Source organism: Amia ocellicauda, chromosome 2 (genome assembly GCF_036373705.1).
Source record: "Amia ocellicauda isolate fAmiCal2 chromosome 2, fAmiCal2.hap1, whole genome shotgun sequence".
NCBI lineage: Eukaryota > Metazoa > Chordata > Actinopteri > Amiiformes > Amiidae > Amia > Amia ocellicauda.
In genome coordinates, this window is record NC_089851.1 from 13,595,343 (window position 1) to 13,621,846 (window position 26,504).

Sequence of the window (26,504 nt, forward strand, 5' to 3'; positions counted from 1 at the left end):
CCTGCAGCGCCCGCAAGGTCCCCCTGCTCAAGAAAGCACATGTACAGGCCCGTCTGAAGTTTGCCAATGAACATCTGAATGATTCAGAGGAGAACTGGGTGAAAGTGTTGGGGTCAGATGAGACCAAAATCGAGCTCTTTGGCATCAACTCAACTTGCCGTGTTTGGAGGAGGAGGAATGACCCCAAGAACACCATCCCCACCGTCAAACATGGAGGTGGAAACATTATGCTTTGGGGGTGTTTTTCTGCTAAGGGGACAGGAAATCTGCACCGCATCAAAGGGACGATGGACGGGGCCATGTACCGTCAAATCTTGGGTGAGAACCTCCTTCCCTCAGCCAGGGCATTGAAATGGGTCGTGGATGGGTATTCCAGCATGACAATGACCCAAAACACACAGCCAAGGCAACAAAGGAGTGGCTCAAGAAGAAGCACATTAAGGTCCTGGAGTGGCCTAGCCAGTCTCCAGACCTTAATCCCATAGAAAATCTGTGGAGGGAGCTGAAGGTTCGAGTTGCCAAATGTCAGCCTCGAAACCTTAATGACTTGGAGAGGATGTGCAAAGAGGAGTGGGACAAAATCCCTCCTGAGATGTGTGCAAACCTGGTGGCCAACTACAAGAAACGTCTGACCTCTGTGATTGCCAACAAGGGTTTTGCCACCAAGTACTAAGTCGAAGGGGTCAAATACTTATTTCCCTCATTAACATTCAAATCAATTTATAACTTTTTTGAAATGCGTTTTTCTGGATTTTTTTGTTGTTATTCTGTCTCTCACTGTTAAAATACACCTACCATTAAAATTATAGACTGATCATTTCTTTGTCAGTGGGCAAACGTACAAAATCAGCAGGGGATCAAATACTTTTTTCCCCCACTGTATCACACACATGCACTTTGGGCTGTTTTTTGCTAAAGTATATCTGTGGTATTACAGAAGAACCTCAGTTTTAGAACATCAGCATTTTTCAGGAAAAGCACATTCCACTATTTCTTCTCCACAGAAGAGGACATCAGTACAGTTTGTCCACAGAGACCCCCATATGGGATTAGGTTCAGTTGTGTCATTGCTCATTACAAAGAAAGGACAAATAGAAATATAGAACTGGATCAAAAGGATCTCAGGTTTGAATGCATAATGCTATTAATACAAGTTTCTGTTCTCTCTTTTTTAATCACATAACTTTTGAGAGTCAAGTAAGGTAGATACACAGCCCTGGAATAAATTGAGAGACAAATCCAAGTTCAGAAATCAATGTTAAGTGGTCTCTTCATTTTTTCCAGAGCTGTATATACTAGAGTATACTTTACTTTGTGAAGTATTTTTATACTTTGTGAATTATATATTGTGCTTACTTAAATACAGTTTGGATTATTTAAAACAACACAATTTGAAATGTTTGCATTCCTGAGAAAGGGTGTGACCGTGTAATGTGCGTCTCTTGTTTTGAGGACCACTGACCTACATCCGCTGCTACAATGGTTTTCACAAATAAGACGGTTGTCACCAATTAAATTGCTACTATTGCTTTAAGAGCAAACCGGAAGTGTTCAAATGGTCCCAGAATGCACTGCGCAGCGCGGAATCTAAACAGAAAGCGAATTGACAACAATGAGGAAAGCACCCGCGATTTCAACACGTAAATACACATAGTGAGTATTAAACTACCTTATACCACATCCTATCTATGAGCTGCTTTTCGACTGGTAATGCATTGTTATTCACATGACAGTTTGTTTAGAGATAGTTTGTCGCCACCACAAACTCGGATGTACGTTACACAATGTTGACATGTGAGGCATTAGACTAGTTACGTTTTGTTGCACACATAATTGTGGCGTATAACTTGGTTTGAGAAAACACTGTATTAGTTACATTATTTAACTGACTGTTTACGGTGTTTTGTGGAATTGAGGTTGAGACTATATTTTCAACGTTATTCTCCTTGTTGCACTATCCCAGTTTTCTGACAGGGCATGTTGTTGTGTTTGTAGGCATAAGGACACTCACATACATTTCCATCATTGTTTTCCTTTGGACTACCAAAGGCCCAATCTACATAGTACCTGCATACATATACAATGCCTTGCAAAAGTATCCAGTATTACACAACCTACTCCTACTACTCAAAGACTGATCCTCAAATTGGAAGCTGTAGGCATTCAGGGTAATGTAAGTAGATGGATAATGAACTGGTTGACGTATAGGAAACAGAGGGTGTTGATTAGAGGAGTCGCTTCTAACTGGAGTGAGGTTGTTAGTGGAGTTCCACAGGGATCAGTATTAGGGCCTGTGCTTTTTCTAATCTGTATTAATGATCTGGACTCTGGGATAGTTAGCAAACTTGTCAAATTTGCAGATGATACTGAAATAGGTGGTTCAGCAGATACAATCTTGGCAGCACAGGCTATTCAAAGGGACTTAGATAATATTCAGTTGTGGGCCGACACCTGGCAGATGAAATTCAATGTGGAACAAGTGTAAGATATTACATGCAGGTAACAGAAATGTCCACTATAATTACACTATGGGAGGAATCGAACTAGATGAAGTAACGCATGAGAAAGACCTAGGAGTCTATGTGGACTCCTCACTTTCTCCATCCAAACAATGTGGGGAAGCAATAAAAAAGGCAAACCGAATGTTAGGGTATATTGTCAAAAGTGTAGAATTGAGAACAAGGGCAGTGATGTTCAGACTGTACAATGCACTAGTTAGAGCTCATCTGGATACTGTGTACAGTTCTGGGCTCCACACTTCAAGAAAGATATCGCTGCTTTAGAGGCAGTTCAGAGGAGAGCAACCAGACTTATTCCAGGTCTGAAGGGAAAGTCCTACTGAGAGACTGAGGAACTGAACCTTTTCACCCTGGAACAGAGGAGACTACGTGGGGACTTGATTCAAGTCTTCAAATTCATGAAAGGCATCGACCACATCAAACCAGAGGAGCTTTTCCAGATCAGCAGCGACACACGCACCCGGGGACACAAATGGAAATTGGGCTTCAAGGCATTCAAGACGGAAAACAGGATACACTTCTTCACACAGAATTATTTGAATGTTGTCTCTCTCTGTACAGTAATAGTGGTTATCATGATTTCAGAATAAAAACACCTGTCTCTGTGAGGTTCCCTTGTCGGGTATTGAATTTCAAGCAAATACTCAACCATGAAGAGACCAATGAGCTTTCAGAGCAAGTCAGGGATAAAATCATTAAAAATAACATGTCAGGAGGATGGATTAAAAAAGAAGAAAAAGCACCTGAGTGATCCAGAAAAAGTTATAAAACCCAATTTGAGCTTTTTGGTCTAAATGCCAAGTGTTACGTTTGGTGCAGCCCCAACACAGCACATCTCCCAATCAACACCATCCCTATAGTCAGGCATGGTGGTGGCAGGATGATGCTTTGGGGATGCTTCTTCTCAGCAGGGACTGGAAAACGTGTTAGCATTGAAAGGAAAATCAATGAAGCCAAATACAGACAATGACTAGAGGAAAATCTGTTTCAGTCCGATAAAAAATTCCCTTTCACCACTGATGTGGCTTAAGAATAAGAGTGCATGTCCTTCAGTGGCCCAGTCAAAGTCCTGACTTGAATCCTGTTGAGAATCTGTGGAAGAAAACTGCTGTCTATAAGTAAATCCAAAGGCGATTCCACCAAATATTGAGTTGAGGAGCATTCTGAATCCTTAAGCAATCAACATATTTCTTTTTTTCCTCTTTGTTTTCTGATATTTACTGTAACTCATACCCTTAAAAGGCTTTATTTTTAATACCCTGTGTGTATATATACATAGCTCTGGAAAAAATTAAGAGACCACTTAACATTGATTTCGGAAATTGGAGTGGTCTCTTAATTTTTCCCAGAGCTGTATATATACACACAGGGTATACAGTGAAACTAGACCACTAATACTTATATTCAGACTCACTCCATCTTTATCTTTTTCATGGATTTTCATGTTCTATGGGGACACAAAGACAATCCATTATTTGTGGAAGTGGTGTTAATAGAGGAGATGGTTAGTGTTTGAAACTTCCATGTTACTTTTTATTTTTCAGAATATTGTACCAATTTCAGCCAATAGGTGGAGCCCATGTAACAGTCCATTCTCAGACTTTTTTGTAGTTTATTAAATAATCAAAAAAGGTGGATCATCTTGTTTTAAATAATATATTATTTCAGGAAAGATTAATTTGATTGCTTTTTATTTTCCTAAAATTTTGCTATAACATAATTGAGTGTTCAATAGCTGTGTTCTATGTGGAATCTTCTCCTTCTAGTGAGCATTATGACTGTAGCACAAAATGTTCTTTCTAGTTAACATAGTGTTCTGAAAAGTGTTAAGTCTTGCCAAAATTCAGAAATTCATTTTAGAGGCTAAAGGTGACATTTTAACAAATTATTATTATTATTAATGTTACTATTAAAATTAATAGTCAAATGTTGAAATTATGAATATTTATTTCATGCTAAGTTTGATACTGTTTTCTGCAGAAACATTGAGTTGCATTTGTTTTACTGAATTTCAAAATGAAGAGTAACAGCATAGTTTAATAGTAATTCTGTAAAATATGTAAAAAAAGAAATCATAGTCCATGTTAATTTTATTTTTAAAGTTGAAGCCTGTAGATGTAGTGGGTTGGCCAGTTGGTCTGTCAGTACTTGAATGAAAGGGACAGTGTAGGTGTCTGATGAAGTACTGAAGGAGGGTATATTTGACAGACTCCATAATTACCTTTTCAATTAAACTATTGCAGTTGGCAGGTGGCCTTCAACCAGAGGATGTCTTTCAGACGGCCTTTGTTCCAGAATGTATATGCTTGGCGCTAAAGAATGTGCCCTGCTGGTACAGGCTTGTTGAGCATGATTTTTAAGATCACATACAAAGTAATTTCCTTCATGTCCTCACTTGTTGAATAAAGATAAGTTGTCATCATGACCACCTTTGTCTTCTGCTTTTATGTCTGCTTGCATTTGCTTTCAAATTTGATGCAAGTCTTAACTTTAGAGAGATATCAAGTGCTGTTGGCCTTTCATTTGCTGTTTCCCACACGGGTGAAAATTATTGGAAAAAGTAAAACTTTTGAAAACAAATTTATTTAATTCAACTTTTAGCATGCTTTTATCTACCACGCATAGAAGCTTAAGGCATGAATTTTAGGTTTATCATTTATGTATCTCTCCCTGTAGTCAAGCCAGATGAGAGTAGCACTCAATGTCCTTATAGTATAAAGATGTGTGAAAATAGCAAGTCGGCACTTGTTGTCAACTGGGATCATTTTATAAGCATTTTGATTGTAACATAAATCCAAGGGAGTGGGACGCTGTCTTGAATTGTGGATACCAATGCAGGCTTTCATTGGGTAGGCAGACCACCTGATTTTCAGCATTGGTTGCATCTTGTTTCATTTGTGGAAAGTGATCTCATCAGTTACAGTTAGCTGTAGCCCCAGGCTCTTGCTTTTTTAGTTGCTGGTTTAAATGTGAGAATCTAATACTCTGCACTGTAATCCTGTTCTTAAGATTAAATCATTAGTGGTCTTCATTAAAGGTGGAAAAATACAGAACACTGGAATCAGATACATTTTCTACCTGATGAAGACTTGACTACTACTCATGCCTTTTTCATTTGATTAATTTTCCTAGTTACTCATTTAAGCAAAGCAGAGGAGTCTGTGCTAAAATCAAAATCTCTTTATTCATTTCAGTTAAATTAAATGCCCACTTATGAATGACTTTTTTTGTTTTGCTTCAGATGTAAAAACACTATACAAGATATTTTATACATATTACCTGAGCCAAGATGTCATCAAAGTGTTACATTATTTTTGCTGAGTTACTGTAAAATCATTCACTGTTCAGGTGGTTTTCCAACGATCCTGGAGAATCACTGCTTAGTATTTGTGTAGAAGAAAACACTTTCCTCGTATAACCATTTAATCTTTAGTGTGTGTCCCCACATTATATTGGATTAAGTAATATCTTTAGAAATAATACTATTTTAAATGGCTAGTTTAAAGTCAGTGAAGTTCAATGAAGTCCATCTGTGGCTCTCATACACTGCTGTTGTTCACACTGTCTTCATAACTCATACCTTAAAGGTCACATGGCCAGTTTACTTACTCAATCAACACGGTGATTGCAGGGAAATGGTAGAAAGATCTTTTCAGGGAATATAAAAGCGAAGGATGGGATTCCCCAGTTAAAAATATCAGAAAAATGCTATAGGCACTTTGCTGGTTTTGTGCCACGTTGGCATCTCCCCACTGCAATGAGCAAAGTGCAATCTTGGGGCTGCAGGACTCAACCTCGCCAGGTGGAAGTTTTTACCACATCAAGGGTTCCATGATCCTACTGTGGATTTCTCTTTACCACATCACATTTGTTTCAGAATGGGGTTTGAAACTCAACAGATTATTTTCTTTATGTCTCTGGTTTCTAAACATACCATTACGATTAAGTAATCTACTGTATCTGAACGATAAAGGTGTTATAACTTAGATTCCTTTGCTCTCATGACATGTCTGTTCTTGACGTTGCTGCTCAGAAGTAAGCGCTTCCCAAAATGTTGTGCATTGATTGGTGAGAAGAATTAGAGCATGAATGCAAATGTACGGGTGAAAATAACAACTCAACGCTGAGGTTTTAATGATTTAATCCCGATGCTTAACAGTACTGTCCAGTGGGTCTTACTATAAATTGAGAAACGCTGTATTTAGTTCATGAAAGATGTAATTTTCCAAGCACAGAAATGTTCCTGGCAGGTAAAGCTGGGCTGTGATTCAAATGTTTAATGTAACCTCAGTTTTAAGGTAATTAGTGTTTGATTTAATTCATTTGTTTTTGCTCTTTGAAGTTAACTGCATTGATAGCTTAGCTTAATTATATGCCTTATGCCAATAAACACACAAATAACTAAATAAAACCATATCATATGGATAATATGTTCATTTAAAATAATGTCTTAAATGGAACAGCCAGATTTGAAAATTATTGACTTCACTAACACTAGCTGAAGAAAAGATTTTGCTCATGTATACTGATTATGAGGTTGAAATTTGTATTCATGTCCAACTGAGATTGAAACTAAACTGTGCAATACAATCTGTGTACCTTTGTTACATGTTGTAACTGTTCCCTTTGTTAAATTCCCAGATGTTTACAGAATGGCCAAAGTCATCAATTCACCAAAGGAGGCATTTGACAAAAATTTGAATAAGCTAATTTAACTTACATTACTATATATGGATGCATGGTATCTTTCATCTACTGTCAGTTTACATTGTACTTCAACATGCTTAACTTCATAATGCATGAACTGAAGAATAAACATCTTGCAGTTAGGTAAAGTTGTTGACCTCAGTGGTTCCTACTGAATCAGAAGCCTTGTACGGTGCTAAATGTGTTTGTGAAAGAGAAAACGCACCCCGTTACATGTTTAGGCAAAGGAGCTCAGTTTGCTGACATTACAAAACCTGTACCGCTCTTGCGGTGTGCCGCTCATAAGACATGCGGTGGAAAAATGCTGCCTTAGGTCAGATATTTTATTGATCTTTGTCTTTTAAGCACAGATTTGTTTTGTATCACAAATTGCGTCTAATTTGGCATACTTTCACATTTGAAAGCTTAACTATCACGTGCAACTTTCCAAAACATTATCAGACTCTCTATAAACATTGGGTAACAGTGCTGATAAACAGTAACCAAGGATGGGCAACCTCTGCCTGCTGTTGCAGATTTTTGTAAAGGATGGGCAACCTCTGCCTGCTGTCTGCAGGTTTTTTAGATCTATTTCAATAAAGAAATGCTTCATGCATTTTAAAAATAATAATTTGCATCATACATATTTTTTGTGTCAATGGGAAGAGAAAGTGCCGTCTATAACAAAGTGATGTGTTGGAAGTACCAGAATAATTTAATATGCACTGTTGACAACCTATACAAAAGCATCCCTCTCAATATTGGAACAATATCTTGTTTTAGTTACTATCTCTGAAATTGTCCATGAAAAGAATGAAACAATGAATCGTGGTAGTTTAATGAACAATAAACCTCTTTCTAGAGCAAATAAACAAGGCCGTTTGACTATGGAGAGAGAAGCAGTTTTGCCTGTTACAATAAAAAAGGCATATTGTAGCTACAGGAGTTGCAGTGTTGCAGTGACTGCATTACAGGATACGGACAGACCTGTGAGCAGATTAAATGCTGAGCGTACATAGTCGATGACAGTTTTGATAAAGGGAGGGTGGTGGAAGCAAATAAGCCCCTCTGCAACAAAGCATGGGTTCTTTCTGTGGTATTTGTGATGCACTTCCCTGTGAAAACAGATGTATTCAGTGCTCTCTAATAACTTCTTCAAAGCTCTATTCACTGTGTTTACATGATCTCACTTTTACTCAGTGGGGTTGAGCTGGAGCCTCACACGCTGTTCTAGCTTTTCTAGCTCCAGGCTACAACATTTTGTTCCTCGGCTCTTGTGCTGGGGAGTTGCCAGAGGTGTGAAGCACAGCGTTGCAAGGCCCAGCCTATATCTGCTGGGCTGCTACATGTTGTGTCTTTGATGCTGGCTGGTGAGACCGGTTTGTGTTTGATTGAGGAACCGGTTTGTCCAGTCTCTTATGCCAACAAATTCTGGTATGATCCGAGGTCCCAGGGAATGTAAAAACCTGCCCAGCCAGTTAGATGAAAGGCATATTAGGTTATCCATTGCACACTATATATACGCTAGCAAGGGAGCAGAGCTGCCTAGTCAAGAAGACGTTCACTTCCAGCTGCCTCTCTCTAATGGTCAATTTGATTTGTCTTATTAGTTATTAGTTATCTTTAGCTTGTGGGGACATTAGCACTTTCAGATTTCTATGTAATCCAGAGCTGCTCCTGTTATGGTGAGTGGAGTTGGCTTTTATTTGTTAAATTTGTAACTTGTTTTCAGTTGTTGAATTTTTAAGTTATGCACTGTATATTTATACTTTTCTTTTCATGATTATTATTCATTATTGATAATTTGTTTTGTTGTATGGTTTGATTTTATTCCAATTTTAGTTTTTACCTTTTTGGAAATCATAGACTTGAGGCCAGATTAAATCAAAACTTTGACCCACCCGCTTATAGCAAACTACAAACCTGTTCATCATAGCTGTTACATTTATGATTAGAAGACAGTGGTATCTTACTAAAAAATGAAGCCACAACTGAGTACAGTTCTGTCGTTTTCTATTAGCGGGTGGGTCAAAGTTTTGATTTAATCCGACCCTTGATTGAAAAGACAAACTTTTTTTTTTTATTCAGTATTAGCATCTGCTTTATGATTATCCTAGCCAATTGTTCGCCCAGTAAGACCAGCACTGGGACAGACAGGAATTAAGGCATGCTTCATCTCGTGCCTCACTCTGAGTAGTTTTTGCACAGTACTAAGGGCCATTTTGTGAAACTTCAGCCGTCTTCATAGTCTTATATTCTCTTCAAATATAATCATTGTATTAGTAGAGTTGCGATGCCTGGCAGAGTGTATGAATGGAAATCCTGAGTAAAATTGAGGTTTCCAAGTCTGAAAATCAAAGGTTTATCCCACTGGTTAATGCAGAATATTTTCAATCCCTTTGAGTTTTCACTGTTCTTATCTTTGATGTGAGACAGAAGGGTGTTTCATTGTAAAAGTGGTATCCCCAGATTTTAATGAATAGCTAATCCATCTGTTGGATTGTAGAGAGAGGCTACTCTGTTTCTCTTCACAATATTGGACAGACAGTTGCACTGAGCAGTCTTCCTCTTTTTTCTTATTTGTTTAGAGAAATTATAGTAGGCAGTGCACGGTCACTGAGAATATTTGTATTTGTACCATGATCAGAATATTTAAGGTTTCTTTGGTTTGGTTATTCCCCTTTTTAACCCTGAAAAGGCAAGGTAGGGTGTTTAATGTTAGGCAAGGTGATAACGTTCTAATCAAGTTTTATACAAAAGTCATGGTTCAAACAGCTTGCTATGTTGGTTCCTCTTTTGCATTTTGGGGTTTAACTACTGTATCGTGTTGCAGGACTTGTACTGTTACTACTGATACAGTTGTCAATTGTGGCTCAGCAGTATATTCCCACAGAGAACTAATTGGCAAGCTTCCAAAAGCAAGGTACTTTGTTTTTAAATATTCTCCTGGAAAAGTAGCAGTGTAAAAAATTAAGTTTGAAAGGAGCTGTGAATGTTGTGGTTATGTTAACTTTACAGGAGCTGCTGCATGTCATGGCTAAATTATATTTAGAGAATAGAAAAATACTGGAATGGGAAGCTACTATATATAGTAGCCTATAGCCACAGGCTTTTTACATTTATTTTTTAATCATTATTATTATTATTAACATGATTAGTTTTAGTATTTATTTTTGCATATTTAGCTTTTTGTCCATACTTGTTGAAGATGCATTAAATTACCATAGGAATTAAATATAGAAACTACTAGTTGTTCTTCAGCTATGATGCCCCAAACCATGTTGCCGTAAAAAAAAAATATATATATCCTTGTTTATTTAAACGGACATATCTGTTTTGAATGCTTTTCCTGTTCAGTGGACTTTAACATCCAAGACCAATCTTCATTTCCTTGGCTAAATGCATACCATTTGAAAGATTGCACTTGCAAAATCAATCAAACAAAACCATGCTTTTTCATCATATGTAAACAATGGTACATTAAATATTTCTGGGATCTTAACAGTCTAGAAATGTGGTTGTCTTCTGGCTGTTGCTTATTTTCAGCCTCATTGATCTCATACATAAGGTAAAGTAAATTTTTGCAATTCAGGTTAGGATTTGTCCACCTAGTTACTTGTATTTTAACCACGACTAGGTACAAGTACTGCTGGAATTGTATTTTCTCACAGTTGTCGTCCATGGGTGTGGAGGGTTTATATTGTAATCGCATTACTCTACCGGTTTGACCACTGAAATGGGGTTGCTTCAATTGGACATAATCCAGACTGTACAGTAGCATATATCAATGGAACTGACCTATTTAAGTTCTAACTGGCAGAATTAATTACTGAAAATTGACTTTTCTCACATATTTTAATACACAGACATTTATACATTTTAAAAGTATGTTCTCTTACTGATTCATTAAAGCTCCAGTCTTGCTTGTCTGACGAGACGACGTAGGTTTTTATTGTAGATTTGGCAAATGTGCCAAAACATAAGGATTTAAATTAAACATGCTTTTGTTTTTCTTACTGATGTATTTATTTCGAAATTCACATGGTTATATTTATTTTAGTCTCAAATATTTTTCTTCAGAAGCATCCAGTGTTATCCTTCAGCCTGTTGTCCGTCTTGCCTGTCTGACTCGGTGGCTGTGTGTGCCGTTTTAGAAAGCCCCTCTTCCCTGAACGCCCGCGACGCCTGGCCATGTGAGACCAGGGGGGAGTCACGCCAGAGCTGAAGATGAACAGCACAGGGGGGGGCTGCGGCAGCCCCAGCTCAGGTCTGCCCTTGGAGCCGTCCTGTGACCTCTTCAAAGACCTCTGGGCCAGACTGAAAGACTGCCATGACAGCGAAGTGCAAGGTACACACTGCTCATTTCACCCCCGCTGCCAGCACTGATATGATTTGGAATTGGCGGCTTTGCTTTCCATCTTGTTTTTTCCCTAGAAGAAAAAATAAACACTTTTAGAGTATAGGCTAATTGATAATTGTAATATGTTGCCCTGCATTGTATATTAATTTTCCAATACAAATTTTATCATAATGTTCGTCTTCTCTGTAATAGGACTGATTATCCCAGTTTTATTTAAAGAGATCTGCCTGCCCTATCTGTGTATTGTCTGCTGGGTGTAGGCAAGGGTGTGGTGGTATGGTTAGCCATGGGGCAGAAATTTCTTATCCCATGTATCTTTCTTACTTACTAAGTTACTTAACTAACAATGTACAGTTTACAGAGTTTAAATAAATTGCATAATAGATTGCCCTGTTGTTAAAACTTTGATCATAACTCCCGTCCTGTACACTAAAAGTTTCAGTTTTCATGCACCGAATGGCCTGTAGTGTCTACACCATCTATACTGTCATATAGTCACCTCTGTATGGTATTGTTCTTGCCCCCTGCTCCATGACTGCCATTTTTTAACTTGTACTGTAATGTTAAATGTATTTTGAAACCTCTGAAGAGTATGACTATCACCATATCACCATGACTTTCTAATACTTAAGCATATTGTTGTCCAAACAAATAAAGCTGTATATGCTTTATATGCTGAACTGATTTATTACGGTTTGTACACAAAATCCTTATTTTGTTTGAATGTGCTCAGCTTTTGAAGGATGATATGGTAGGGGAGGTTCTCAAACAAAAAGGCAGATTTCTTTATCCACCAGTTCATTTTGAGTAGATTTTCATCCAAAGGTTCATATAAGTATGAGTGACTTAACAATCTATTAACGATGTTAAAATAAACACTGGCTTTATTTGTTCCGTCCTCCGTCCCGGCACAGGGCAGATAGAGTTACAGAGAGCTCACAGTAGCCTGCCTCTTCAGTCCGGCCTTTGCTTTCGGTGGCTCATATTGCTGATGTTACAATTTGAAATACTTTTCTGAACAGACTGCCTGTTCATACAGGAGCAGCATTGTTTAGCAGTCTTAAACCCTCATATGGGTGTGGAAAAGGATTAAAGTGCACTTTATAGGGGTTTTAATTGCAGGTGCCTAATTGACTTGATGAAAAGCAAACTTTTTTTTTCCTTCTGTTCTTCTGTTTCATTTCAGATGTGCATGATAGGGCACAACCGTCTCACAGGTGCTGAGTATCCCCGAGATAAAAAGAGTCTTTCCTATGACTTTCAAAAGGCATTCCAGTGATGCTCTTTGCCTATCCTTTCCCACAGCTCTGCTCCCTTTCCCTCTTAAATGCGTTTCTTCCTTCCTCAGCGTTGACGACCAAATGTTTTCTTTTTGCATCAGCTCTTCTTTACATTGAATTCCGCTTGATTTTGGATGATGTAATATATTCTGATCAAATCTGACATGATACTTTATTTGGCAGAATATTACACTTATTGCTGAATTGGGGAAGAGACATGCGTGAAGAATTGTGTTCATTGTGTGTTACTTTTGGGCTGAGCCCTGTCATATTTTCCACTGGCTTATTAGAGTTCTGCCTTGATCTGACTAATCATTTCCTTGCAATGGGCTGACAAAATAAATAAAGCTTTAGGAGGCTGGGTTTGTACAGCTGTTTAGATTGAGTCCATGCTGAAGTGCAAGGATGTAATGGAGACATTTTGAAAACCTTTCCAGATTTTTACATTTGACTGAATTTTGTATCTTAAGTATATACTGTATAATATGTTTTTGTGGTCAGTACATGATTTTGAATTTAAATTATGAATGATGATTAATGTTTATTTTATTGTCCCCATGGCTTCAGGGCTCTTCCTTATTTATTAAACAATTTTTCATGGAAAACAAAATAAATACTGCAATTTGTAATCCAAAACCCAAATTGTGTGTAAAGTGATCCTTTATACTTTGTTTTGTTACCTTTAGGATTGCAAGTTAAAATAAACAAACTGAAGAAGGAAAGATGCTTGTAAGTACAGAACTTTAATTTATCCTTTTAAAATATGAATTGTGCATGTCCGTATCCCCTGCTTTAAATATGTTTAAGAAAAGTACGTTCTAGATTGAATGTGCAGCATAATCTTTGGTGAAGGCATAGTTTCAAGTATTCTTCAAAATAATTACCCGTCTGTGATACTGTCACATCTTCTGAACTCTTTTATTGTATTATGAAATCTGCTGAATACATTCATGTGCTCAGATGTAACACAAAAACAAAAGGGCTCATTAAGGTCACAGTGCTATAGTAATGTCTTCCTGAGTTGAAAATGCCATTAACTTGTCTCTTGCTGCTGCCTTTCTGCAACGACTGACTTTTTCCATGTTTGGAGAAGGAAAATGTAGCATTAATGCACTTGAAGCTACACAAGAGAATATATCCTGCAATTAGAATGACATAGTTGTATTAAAATTGCACTAATGCTATGCCCCTTTCCCCCCATTTACACTTCTGTTACCTAAACTGTAATACAGGCAGATTGCAGAAGAGCTACTAATAGTTTACCATAATTTATGTTGATCAACATAATTTTCCTTATCTTAATGATAAGGCTAAAATAACAAAGTTTAAGATCACATTTGGGAAATTTTACTTCCCAGCATTCAGCAGGGGTACAGCATTAGAAATCCAAATACCTACAAAAGGTTTGAAGTATTGTCAGTAGGTTTGTAAAAGAATAACTGTCCAGTTTTGCGAATATTTGAAAAGTGTATCAATTCAGACTTGGTCTGAGAGCTGAATGCAGGATTTGAGTTTGGGCTCCTATGTTGTGACATCTTGCATACCAGTCCAAAGAGTTTAATTATTGTTTGCTGTGGACATTATACAAGCATTTCATTGTAGATTTAATAAGCCGTGTTCCCCATTGACCCTCCTTCAGTCCTGCAGGTATAGTCTTTCAGGACTGATGTGCACTGTTACAATGGCTTCTTTCATTTTAGGGCTCAGATGAATAGTGCAGGTAATGACTCTGTTGGGTCACAGGCTGTCACTGTGTTATGGCTCCGAGCCCAGATGCCAGCCATTCAGGCTGATTTTGAGTTGGTATTTTTTTCTGTTACAAAATTCTGTGGTATTTTAGCCCAAAGCATTTTCATTAAATGTGAGTAATCAAAGTAATAATTAAAATAATGTCATAATAAAGATAAAGCTATGTAACATCAGAATTATTGTCTTCTCCAATAACCAACAAAATCAGAATCTTGGAAGATCAAACTTTGGCAGCCAGATAAATGTTCATAATGTTTTCTCCTGATCTTAAATCAAAATGATAATGTAAAACAAAATAAAAATCTTGAAAAATGTGTGTCTGCCTTTTTCTGCCTAGAGATGCTCAAAGACTGGAGGAGTTTTATACCAAAAATCAGCAGCTGAGGGAACTGCAGAAGGCACTTCAGGACAACGTGAAAGTTTTAGAGGATAGGTAAGCTGCATTTACCACATGTTACTGTACATTGTATTTAGCTTTGTGAGGTTGGTGTGTTTGTTGCTGAGCTTTCAGGCTGATGAAAATCAGTCGGCTTTTGGGCATGAAGTTTAAAAAAGTAGCTTATTGACGCTGCAAAATTGATATGGATACAACCCAGCATTAATCAGAATGCATGGCAGAAAATGTTTTCAGTCTTTTTAAACCGTATGTTTAAACACAATGTGGGTTATCCCGATGCCTGATGGACTACAGACAGAACAGCCATTCATGTGTTTGCCTTGTCCTTGATATTAAGGTTATTCCCTTGAATTTTCTTAGAAGCAGTCACAGGACTTGGAAGCCTTAACAGGAAAAAACACCATGTCCAAGCTTCTGTAACTTTAACTTATAATTAACTGTGTGTGTACAGGCTTAGTTTATGTAGGCTGTTATGAGTTCAGATAAAGAATAAATAATCCATGCTAAATCAACAACAGCAATAATTTTAATTGCAGGCTGAGAGCAGGGCTCTGTGACAGATGTGCAGTAACCGAAGAGCACATGCGAAAGAAGCAGGTGGAGTTTGAAAACGTTCGGCAGCAGAATCTCAGGCTAATCACTGAGTTGAGTAAGTACTCGCATCTTTGTACGCAGTGAAAGGTGACCAAGTGCAAAACCACACACACACACACACATACACATTCATGGCATTTGTTGCTTCACTCCACTATATGCTGTTCTGAAGAACCTTTTAACTGTATTCTCACAAACCTTCAACATAAACATCCTTTTTTTTAAAACCTGATAGCTACTGTTCACAAATTGGTCAGTGAAGCATTTAAAAAATGTTATCAGTATCTACATCCATCAGAGGCTAACTCGACAGCAGATGTGCCCATGAAGGGGGGGAGAAAAGAAACAAGCTCACTTTCTTTGCACATAGCACAATGGGCCTTCAGAAGGGTGTAGGCAGTGAAGTCAAACAGACGGCAGCATTAAGGCATTATCTCTTGGCTGGGCTCAAGGGGAAATGGCTTTTCTTGCATTCTTACAAAAAAAGTCAATGATATCTTTGTTTTCCACCTCCTCTGCTCTACAAGTAAATGTTAAAAAAAAAGTCAGTATTATCTTTCCAAATGTTATAAGCATAGGGCTTGATTTATGTAGTATTGGGTTTTTTGTTTAAATGTAATGCTGTAAAGACTGTCAGGATAAGTTCAGCTAAAACAGAAATGATGATCAACCAACTTAGACATGTATATTAAGTGTTAGATTAGATTTGTAGGGTCAGCACAGTTGTGGCTGTGATCCCTTTACCTTTAATTAAAATTAAGATGTGAAAAATTGGGTTAAACATCTGCACTGTTTTGTCTCAGTTTAACTGATGCATAATACTAGAATACTAGAGATTCTGATTGATACAGAAAAGTAAAACATCAAATCTGCAGTTTCCCACAATACAAACACACTCTACCATTTTATTATCATTATATTTATTACAATTAATGTTCTTGGGGGGGGGGTGTTCCAACAGTGAATGAAAGAAATGTCCTTCAAGATGAAAACAAGAAGCTTTGCCAGCAGCTTGAGCATTTACAGAAGACCACGTATGTATAGACATTTATCTGTCCATGCTAGCTGTTGTGCTGTTCTCCTGGTCTTGAGGCATCTGCCTCAGCATTGATCATCTGTGACCTTCATCACCATCAGGGAGAAACCCCCACAGGCTGCAGAGGCCCCGGAGCAGGAGGAAGGCTTTATCCCGGACTCCCCCATCCAGCAGGTCTCCCACGCCATGGTTAATAAAATGAGACGTAAAAAGGACAGCAAGCTCGTCCGCTATTCTGAAAGACTTCCTCCCAGCAGTGAGAAATCACCACCCACTGATGGTAGGTTTATAGTCTGGGTAGGTAGAATACAGCAACTACACAGAAGAACGTGCATTTATATATATATATATATATATATATATATGTATGTTCGACTAGGGCCATACGAAATCAAAGCATTGGGTAGCACGAATGTCAAAGTACAAATCCGTACCCTACCGTGGTTTAATTTATTATTACAAGACCCTTTATTCTATTTATAAATCTAAATGCAATAGGGTACAACTTCGTAATTTGCAGTTTGTGGGTGGATGAAGATTTTGATTAGGGTCTCGCCCCTTATTGAGATGAGAGAAATGTGCGACAAGCCTGCCAACAGTACGCTGAGCAGCTCGACTCCTCATCCTCTTAAAATCTTATTTGCAGTAAAGTTGCTCATTTAATGTTCAGTTAATCAAAACAAATATAAAGAACACTAAACTAGAGGTGTGATGGGTAACAGTGTCCCTAAAAGTATAAATGTAATTTTGGGGGCATAGGTTGGTCCTTGTCTGTGTGATTGAATCTTTATGAAGAGTTGTATATTTACTATGTGTCTGACACTATAAATTCAGTGTTTTTCCTTTTGTTGTTTTTAAGGTCACAGGACAGGCCTTTCGCCAATAATTGCATGTGGAAATGACATTGGGATTTTGGTGCCTGAAACATGTGAAATGGATGCATCCACAGTTACAAGTACGGACAATGATTGAACTTCCTGTAACATGATAATAGTAGGAAGGGAAAGGAAATGCTTCTTTGAATCTATCTTTATGTTCTAGTACAGTTGATGGTACCACAGACTGGTTATGCCTCCTTATTGGCTGGCAATGGAAGATCCCCAGTATAGTGATTAATGAAACTCAGAGTTTCCAGAACCTGTTTTCCTGGCGTGGAAGACTGCTAATTCTTACTTAGCTGGTTTACTAGAGGTTTAACAACTTTCTTGATCATGTTTTAGTTTGTTTTTTAAGACACTTGGCTGTGATATAATTTTTCTTACTTCCTAAAATCTAATTACAAAACTGTGAAGCCAGATGATTAGAATTATTCATATTTTCCACAACAGCAATTTACAAATATTTTAGTATAGTTACTTTACTAGATATGTCTACCTTTTATTAAAAAAAAAAAGCTATAATGAAAAGCATGTCTGTTTTTCAGAAAACCAGTCAGGCGGAGGTTATACCTCTAAAAAGCCGGCCTTAAATTTAACTGCTGTTGTTGCTGAAACACTTGGACTAGGAGTTCCTGAGGAGTCGGTAAGTTATCAGGTTTCTGTTTTGTGTTCCTTGCCTGCACCTCCTCAAATCAGTGGATCTGCTTTAACATGTTATCACTCTACTCAGCTGGTTGATTAATTAGCTATATGGCCTCATAACTTTTTTTATTATTAATCTTCTTTTATATTCTGTTGTGACCGTTACAGGGTTCAATTCTGTTAATTCAAAATCTTGTTTTGTTATTGTAGGAATCACAGAGTGTTTTAGGCTCCTTCGGTAAAGACATTTCTCCGGCAGTGCAGGTGGCTCTTGAAAAGCAAGACAATGTTGGTACAAGACAGCAGTCTACTGATTCAGCAACCCTTAAGGAGAACAACCTGAGGTATTTTGCATGTAATTTAATAAACTACCTTAATGTATTTCAGATTCATATTTTTGTTACTCTTAATAGTAATAGCTGGGTTTCCTTCCACTGTGTTCCAGATACTTTGGGACACCTCCAGATTGTACCCAGAACAGGGAGTGGCTGATGCAGCAGAGGACTTCTCCAGTGTTTGGTAGTTCTGCAAGACCAGTTCAAAATCCAGACCGCAAGGACGAACACTCCCCACCTGTCTTAGGCAAGCAAGTGAAAATTGCTCCCCTTGTTAATCGACTCAAGTCAAAGACAGAAGACGTCCCCCGCATTGCACCACTCAGAATGGGAACTTCCAATGGGCATTCCTTGGAAAATGGGGAACAGACTAGAGGAAGTGCAAGCAACATGCAAATGCGAGTGAAAGACACCTCAAAGGCTGCGATTGTTCCCACAGAGCTGTGTCAAAACACTCCAGAGCTTCCCACTGTAAAGGTGTCTGGGCTAGACAGTGTGAAGAGGAAGAAAAGTGAGGAAGACCAGCCCTTTGACAGGAAAAATAAAGCCGCCAGCAGCAGCAGCAGCCAGGAGAGCATCTTGGACGACGTAGCAGACAAGCCACTAGACCTGTCAGAGCGCCTGAATGGTGGCCGCTCTCAGGACAGGGAAAGCAAACCCGTTTCCAAGGACAGGCTAAAGCAGGCCACCCTGTTCGACATGCGCAAAGCCTCCCATAATTCCTCCCTTTCCCTCCTGAAGATGTACAACGGCAGCAGCCTGCCAAACATGGACTCGCAAGAGGATCCTTACTTGCAGGAAGCCATAAGGCAGTCTCTCGGTTACAAAACCAGAGATGGGACCCCAGAGAAGAAACCCACCCCAACAGTCTTCAGGGTCCCAGCAACTCCTCCAGGAAGCAAAATGGATCCAGACCAGCTGTTTGACATTAGGGTAGGTATCCTTTGACTGGAGCCATGAGGTACTGAAACCATCTTGTACCAGGTTTTGAATGAGCAATCTCCCCTCCACTTTTCAGTATTTTCTATTTATTTTATTCTTACTCTTTTGCACATGCATTTACACACACACACGCAGAACATTTTTTGGATTGTGTTTTCTACATTAAAAAATTGTGATATGTCTTTTTGCTTTCCCTGCATTGGTTGGTGTGCTGACAGACACCAGACGTGCAAGAGCCAATCAGAAAGAAAAGCCGGGGATTGTCTAAAGACTGTGAACAAGCTTCAGTGCTGCAGCCCAACCCCTGTGCTGTTTCAAAGAGGAGCCCCCCACAGAGAGACGATGGTAATTTTGTCATGTTTGTCATAGTTCATTTTTGACATTTTCCAAAAGCAGTCTGTCAGAAAAATAAAAAAGGGAGGTTTTAAAAACTGAATTAATGTATAAGGTACAATAAGAGAATCTACATCAGAATCGGTGTATTTGCAAGTAATACTTAATACTCTCCTACATTTGTTTAGAGTTCTGGTCAACAATTGCAATGCAGGTCTACACTCGATGAAGGAAGTATACTCCCTGGCTTTTGAGAAATCCTTTTTTTCTGTAGCAGCAGAGGGCTGGTGAAATATGATCAGGGTTAACACTTTTGCTGCTGCCCTTTGCTCTAATTAGTCGGTTACTTACTTACACCTTGTGTGGAAGAGATCAGCAATTCTGACATGGCATTGCAACCTTTTCCTTAGTCTTACAGAAATTATTGGCAGTCATGGCCAGAGGCTTACAGTCTTAAGCAGCAATCTGTACATGGTTTCCTTCATATGCTCAGTTGGGGGTTTGTGCTGTTGTGCCCTGTGCTGTTTTAAAACACTTGCATGCCTTACTTTCTCTTTCAAATTGATTTTTGAAAAAATTGAATATGTACTGATGCATGAGTGGTTTTTGGCATCTTGTTCCCTAAAAAGGTAAACCTGTCACAAGCAATATGACATGGAGCCTGGATCCAGGAGCGGACCTTTCCCAGTACAAGACAGATGCCTTATTAGACCAAGAGGTATTTTTCTTTCTTTTCTTTAGTCATTCAATGTGTAATCAAATTTCTGTACATATTATTTTGTTTTGTATAGATTGATTTTCCTGACACCTTAATCTAAAGTGACCTGCATTTTTGTCAGAGTAACCTTTGCTTGTGTAAAACAGCCGTGTTTCATAGATGAATCTGATTTTAATAATACAGTTCTAGATTTTGAGAACCATTAACTAAAGCTGTGTGCACTTGCAGCTGGAAGTATTAAAACCTTTCATTCGATACAAGGTTTTCTGGTGATATCATTTCGGAAGGAACTGTATTATAAACCTAATCCATGTTATGTGTAAGATGGTCAGAAAGCAAAGTGTATGTAAAATATGCTCTGGTTCCCTCTGGTGTTTTCTCTCTGATATTGCATGTCTTGTGCATCTTATATCTTTTGAAAGAGTAGACATGGTTAGGGATGGGTTGGTGATTCTCAGCCCCCATGAGGCAGAACAATGTTGGGGTGTTGTTTGTTGTTGTTGTTGCACTCTTCATGCAGTGTTGTTCTTTAACCAAGGTAATGCTGATATTTAAACACTACGTACGTGTGAAAGTGCCAGCACACAGGGAGTGGTTTGGACCGTGCCGGCTGTATAAGAGGCTCTTTGTGTTTCTCCGCAGTCTGAGCCTCACAGGTCTGAGGGCGAGACCATGGACACAGACTGTACCTTCATCAGCAACAGTGTGCTTCTCAAAGGATCGAAGCCAAGCAGGGTTTCAAACACCAGCTATGGTAAAGAATGCTTTTCCGTATATGAAACAATCATTGAAATGAAACTATCTTTTGAAGTGTTTATGAATTATAGACATTGACAGGAAACCACATAAATTAGTGGAGTTCCACAGGGATCAGTATTAGGTCCCTTGCTTTTTCTAATCTATATTAATGATCTGGACTCTGGAATAGTTAGTAAACTTGTCAAATTTGCAGATACTAAAATAGGTGGCTCAGCAGATACAATCTTGGCAGCACAGGCTATTCAAAGGGACTTAGATAATATTCAGTTGTGGGCCGACACCTGGCAGATGAAATTCAATGTGGACAAGTGCAAGGTAATACATGCAGGTAACAAAAATGTCCACTATAATTACACTATGGGAGGAATAGAACTAGATTAATAAATGCATGAGAAAGACCTAGGCGTCTATGTGGACTCCTCACTTTCTCCATCCAAATAATGTGGGGAAGCAATAAAAAAGGCAAACACAATGATAGGGTATATTGTCAAAAGTGTAGAATTGAGAACAAGGGCAGTGATGTTCAGACTGTACAATGCACTAGTTAGAGCTCATCTGGATACTGTGTACAGTTCTGGGCTCCACACTTCAAGAAAGATATCGCTGCTCTAGAGGCAGTTCAGAGGAGAGCAACCAGACTTATTCCAGGTCTGAAGGGAATGTCCTACTGAGAGACTGAGGAACTGAACCTTTTCACCCTGGAACAGAGGAGACTAAGTGGGGACTTGATTTAAGTCTTCAAAATCACGAAAGGCATCAACCATATCAAACCAGAGGAGCTTTTCCAGATCAGCAGGGACACACGCACCCGGGGACACAAATGGAAATTGGGCTTCAAGGCATTCAAGATGGAAAACAGGAGACACTTCTTCACACAGAGAGTTGTCACAATCTGAACAAACTCCCCAGCGATGTGGTTGAAGCTGAAAATTATCATTTAAAAATAGACTGGATAGGATCCTAGGATCACTTAGTTATTAATGGACACCAAACGAGCATGATGGGTCGAATGGCCTCCTCTCGTTGGTAAACTTTCTTATATTCTTATGTTCTAAATGTGTAATGGATTTTTGTGTATTTTGGGGGAAATTAAATCCTTTGGACTTTTGAAATGCAAGTTGTCCACTAAACACAGTGTGATGTAAACCTCTCCCTTTACGGTTTTATTTAAAATCTACTTTTGGCTTTTCCCAGCTCTGGGCCAGAAAGCAAATGACAGCTTGGCAGAAATCTTTGACCGCACAGCCTATGGGGAATATGAGTCTTGTCCACTAGATGGCAGTCCACAGGAAGCGGTGGGTCAGGCAGAGGACAGAGAGGATGAAGAGGAGGCAGAGGACTCTGTGGACAGTAAGGTTTTGGGTTTTTAAGAATGAATGGCCCAGGAATATAGATCAGATTATCAGTGTCATTTGATGAAAGGAATATTTGTCAGTAGTCCAATAAATAAAGCATAGCATTTTTAATTATTCTTTTTAAAATTTTGTAATGATTTTTTCTAATGTTTTTCTTTTTATAGTGTCTGAGGAAGTCACAAACATCCCACATCAAGCAGTGGTGCAACCTTATTTGCATAGCAAGGAAAAGTAAGAATTTAAAATAAAAGTTGAAATAATTTGTTCTCGCTTATTTTTAAATGCTTAAACGTTGGCATTAGTTATTCTGCTGAAAAGTTTGAATAGTAAAGTCACAGACAACAGTTTGCAAATTCAATTTTTTCAGTTTGTACTATACACAAAAATACACATACCGAATAGAACTGTCAATAACACTCAGAACTGTAGTCTAACCTTCCAGTAGCTTGACCAGTATTTTGTCAATGATTTTTGATTTTCCATAATTGAGCAAGAACATGGTCATAATTGAAAAGCACTATGAGTTACACCTGTCTTCTCATTCTTTAGACTGAACGCCTCCTTGAACTTCCCTCATGTTGATGTGGTGCGCAAGAAAGAGCAGCGGAAGAAGCTGCAGGGACACACATGCAAGGAGTGTGAGATCGTGAGTAAAGACCTGTTCGTTTTGGCTGCCATGATTTATGAAAACCTAATTTGTATTAAAGAAAATAAAACCAATTCAATTCACCAGCTTTGACTAAGCAAACTCCACAATCTTAACAGAGATTCAGAATTTGTAGTTCGTGTTGTCTGTGAAAGGGATTACGGTCCGTCTTACAAAGGACTAACATCTATTGATTTATATCTGCAAGTTTATGATTTGTGGGTATTCCAAAGACGAGAAAAAACCTCCGTATGTCTCTCCCTCATTCCAGCTCATCTGCCTAATCCTCAATGGGATTTACAGATATTCTCATTTCAGTACAGCAACATAAAACAAAACAGTGAAATAACTGACTGCTGTTCTTGAATGACGCTGGCTGTGGAAATGGTGGTTGTGGGCTCGTGGTGCACGTGAATGGGTCTCTAAGCTTGCGTTTGTGTGTCGTCTCCAGTATTACGCAGACCTGCCAGAAGGAGAGCGCCAGAAGAAGCTGTCGGCCTGCTCCCGGCACCGCTTCAGATACATCCCGCCCAGCACCCCCGAGAACTTCTGGGAAGTGGGCTTTCCGTCCACGCAGACCTGTGTAGACAGAGGTGGGAAACAGTATTGCTGTGTTTAACGGCATTTAGACTATTGTTACTGATCCCAAAACCCACATGCTATCGAAAGGAGCTAATTTGATTGTAATTCTCCAGCATAAATGAACCTGTTAAAGGTCAGTAGAACTGGTGCATTCAAGCATCCAAGCTTGTTTATGTGTATTATTTACTGATGACAAGACGTCATATGTTTTGGGAAGAGTTTTTTTTTAGTTTTTCATGTGCCTTTTTGCATATGAAATGTAACAGGCTCTGTTTGTTCTCCAGGGTATGTCAAAGAAGATATGAATCCTCTGCAGCGTACAAGAAGGAGGCGACCGTACAATGCAATGTTTTCCCCTAAAGGCAAAGAGCAGAAGACATGATGGCTGTTTTTAGAAACTGAGCAAAATAAATCACAAAACAGGCCAGTGTCTCTCTGATCGCAATAACAAATCTACAGTAAATGTTGCGGGAAGAATTGCAATTAATTGTACATACAAAATGTTGCATAAGACTGTGGACCTTGTATGGGAGCTTTTACTGCATCTCAACCACAAATGGTTTAAAAAGAAAAGCTATTGTATAAGACATTTCTGCTGCTAGAGGTTGTGTCTGGGAGTTATTTCAAGCAGAATTACTTGTCTTGGGCAAGCTTATCTAAAGGTGCTTCCACAATGTTAGATTAGCTGCTTCTCAATAATCTCCCTGCTTACAAAGGCAGGCATTGCAAAGACCGTGTTTACAGAGTCGAGTGTGAATGTGGCTTTTTTGATTACTTCTATTCACTATTGGATGAACGGGCAGATTTACTCAGAGCACAGTAATTCACTTGACTTTTAAGCAGATAAGTATTCCAAAGCCTTGTGCTTCAGTTCCAATCCCATTTGTAGTTCAAAAGGTCTTCACATTCGTACTAGAATTCAACAGGGTTTTGTTTTTTGTTGTTGATAATATTATTTATTGTTTATTTAAGTGTTAATCAAAATAAGCAAAGAAACAAAAATCTCATCTAATTTTGTTTATCTAATATTTTTGAGGAGTGGGTTTTGTTTTTACAGTACATATGAATAAGTGCTGTTGTGGATCAAATAACATGGAGAGCTATTGTCCTGTACTAGTGCTTCTCACAGCCCTGCTCTGGGGGGTTCAGGGAACTGAGCTGAGTACTGCCCAGACTTTGTCTAAGGGTCTCTGGAGGTGGCAGTTATGATAGGCTGGCACACAAGTTGTTTTTTCTCACTTCTCACTGTTTGCAGTTTTTTTTTTTTTTTTAGAACACGTTAGCGGTTTCAAATCGGGGCCAAGACGTTTCTGAATGTCACTGATATTCTTCAAGTATAATTCATTTTGCACAGTATTTTTTTAGGCTGTAGTGTAAAATATACTGTTCTTGATTGTCTATATCTCTTCACATTATATCTGTGAAATTGTGTAAATATCCTCAGTATGTTTTTACTTTTGTCATCTGTAATAAAATACATAACTTTATGTTTTTGCAAGTTTTCTTCACTTTAATTATTTGAAAGTAAATTAGATCAGTATATAAAACTAAGCTGTAAAAGAATATTAGAATCGTCTATGGATGTAATTTGAAATGTAGTGTTATCCATTATATTTGTTTTAATTGCTCACATTCTGACACTTTTTGTAAATCTGTTTTAAGTGCAGTGCAATCACTTTCAAAACTTTGTCGGTTTTTGTTTATGGGGAGATAGATAAGTGGGATAGTCCTTAAGGCTGCTCTCTCTCTCCCCCCTCCATATCTTATAGCTGCTGGTAAAGTGGAGGTGCTTACTAATTGTGAGGTGTTTCTCAGACAGCTTCAAGTGACATCAGAGAGACAGATGAAAATGACAGGCATATTACATAAATTGCTGAAAGCACACAAAACAATGTATATTGCAATATATTGTAGAATCTGTACATCAGGATTAAATTGAATGAGGAAGCGTACACGTCCAGCAATGCATACATAATATGGGAATTACAAAAATATATAAAGCAGATGAACTCAACTACTATCTTTTCAATCATTTATAAAAATACATATATATTTGAAGTTATTCATGTTACACAGTACTCATCACCAACTTACACACAGCCTCGTGGGTGGTGGTTTCTAAACAAGTCATGGGGTTTGTTGCTTCTTTTTTCGTCTCTGTAATGCTCAGTCCATTATCATATTTGCCATTCACTATGCCATGCCCCCAGTCTTGAGCAGTATTGCCCACTGCAGAACCACAGGGGATCTGACACTTTGTGAAATATGACAAGCAGTTAACATTCCACTTAGAAAACCTTTCTGCTCTGTGCTGTATGGACAGTAACTTGTAGGAACAGATTACAGATTGCATTTATATCCCTTTGCTCTCCCACAAACCCTGCAATGACACATTACTGCATGTACCATTTTCCAATACAGGGAGGTTTGTGATAGTACATTCAGAAACACGCTGCATGTGCTGTACGTACATGGTTTATTGAATTGGAAATAAATCCCATATTTTAAAAGAAATTAGTTATTGTGGGTAGTCAAACATGCTGTACTCATTTGTTTAGTACTAATTATATATATATATATATAATGTGTGTGTGTATTACTCTTCCTGTAAACTGACACTGCAAATCACTGTGGTTTTCATATATGTATTTATTCCAGTTAGTTCTCAGATTACATTAAATTTGGCCTATTTC

The 26,504-nt window shown here is 38.3% G+C and overlaps 1 protein-coding gene across 2 annotated transcripts; it reads left to right on the forward strand.

The window, feature by feature from the left end:
- Positions 1 to 1,573: 1,573 nt before the first annotated feature.
- rbbp8 (retinoblastoma binding protein 8) lies at positions 1,574 to 25,298 on the forward strand. Of its 2 annotated transcripts, none has more exons than XM_066719374.1 (19): positions 1,574 to 1,653; positions 11,360 to 11,553; positions 13,532 to 13,574; positions 14,932 to 15,027; positions 15,528 to 15,640; positions 16,547 to 16,619; positions 16,723 to 16,901; positions 17,481 to 17,576; positions 18,045 to 18,142; positions 18,352 to 18,485; positions 18,587 to 19,409; positions 19,637 to 19,763; positions 20,381 to 20,469; positions 21,112 to 21,223; positions 22,423 to 22,578; positions 22,748 to 22,814; positions 23,133 to 23,229; positions 23,681 to 23,822; positions 24,096 to 25,298. In XM_066719374.1, exons 2-19 carry the CDS (start codon positions 11,433 to 11,435, stop codon positions 24,191 to 24,193), a joined length of 2,664 nt encoding a protein of 887 aa, XP_066575471.1. In that variant the 5' UTR covers positions 1,574 to 1,653; positions 11,360 to 11,432; the 3' UTR covers positions 24,194 to 25,298. The 2 variants fall into 2 exon arrangements, with proteins under 2 accessions (XP_066575471.1, XP_066575476.1); XM_066719379.1 differs by lacking the exon at positions 1,574 to 1,653 and adding an exon at positions 8,734 to 8,890.
- Positions 25,299 to 26,504: the final 1,206 nt, after the last annotated feature.

Excerpts from the sequence above, each read along its gene's own strand:
- rbbp8 (XM_066719374.1), top strand. The coding sequence starts at position 11,433 with ATGAACAGCACAGGGGGGGGCTGCGGCAGCCCCAGCTCAGGTCTGCCC. Across the intron at positions 15,641-16,546 it reads CAGGCTAATCACTGAGTTGA|TGAATGAAAGAAATGTCCTT; the intron begins GTAAGTACTCGC and ends GTGTTCCAACAG. Across the intron at positions 23,823-24,095 it reads GCAGACCTGTGTAGACAGAG|GGTATGTCAAAGAAGATATG; the intron begins GTGGGAAACAGT and ends TTTGTTCTCCAG.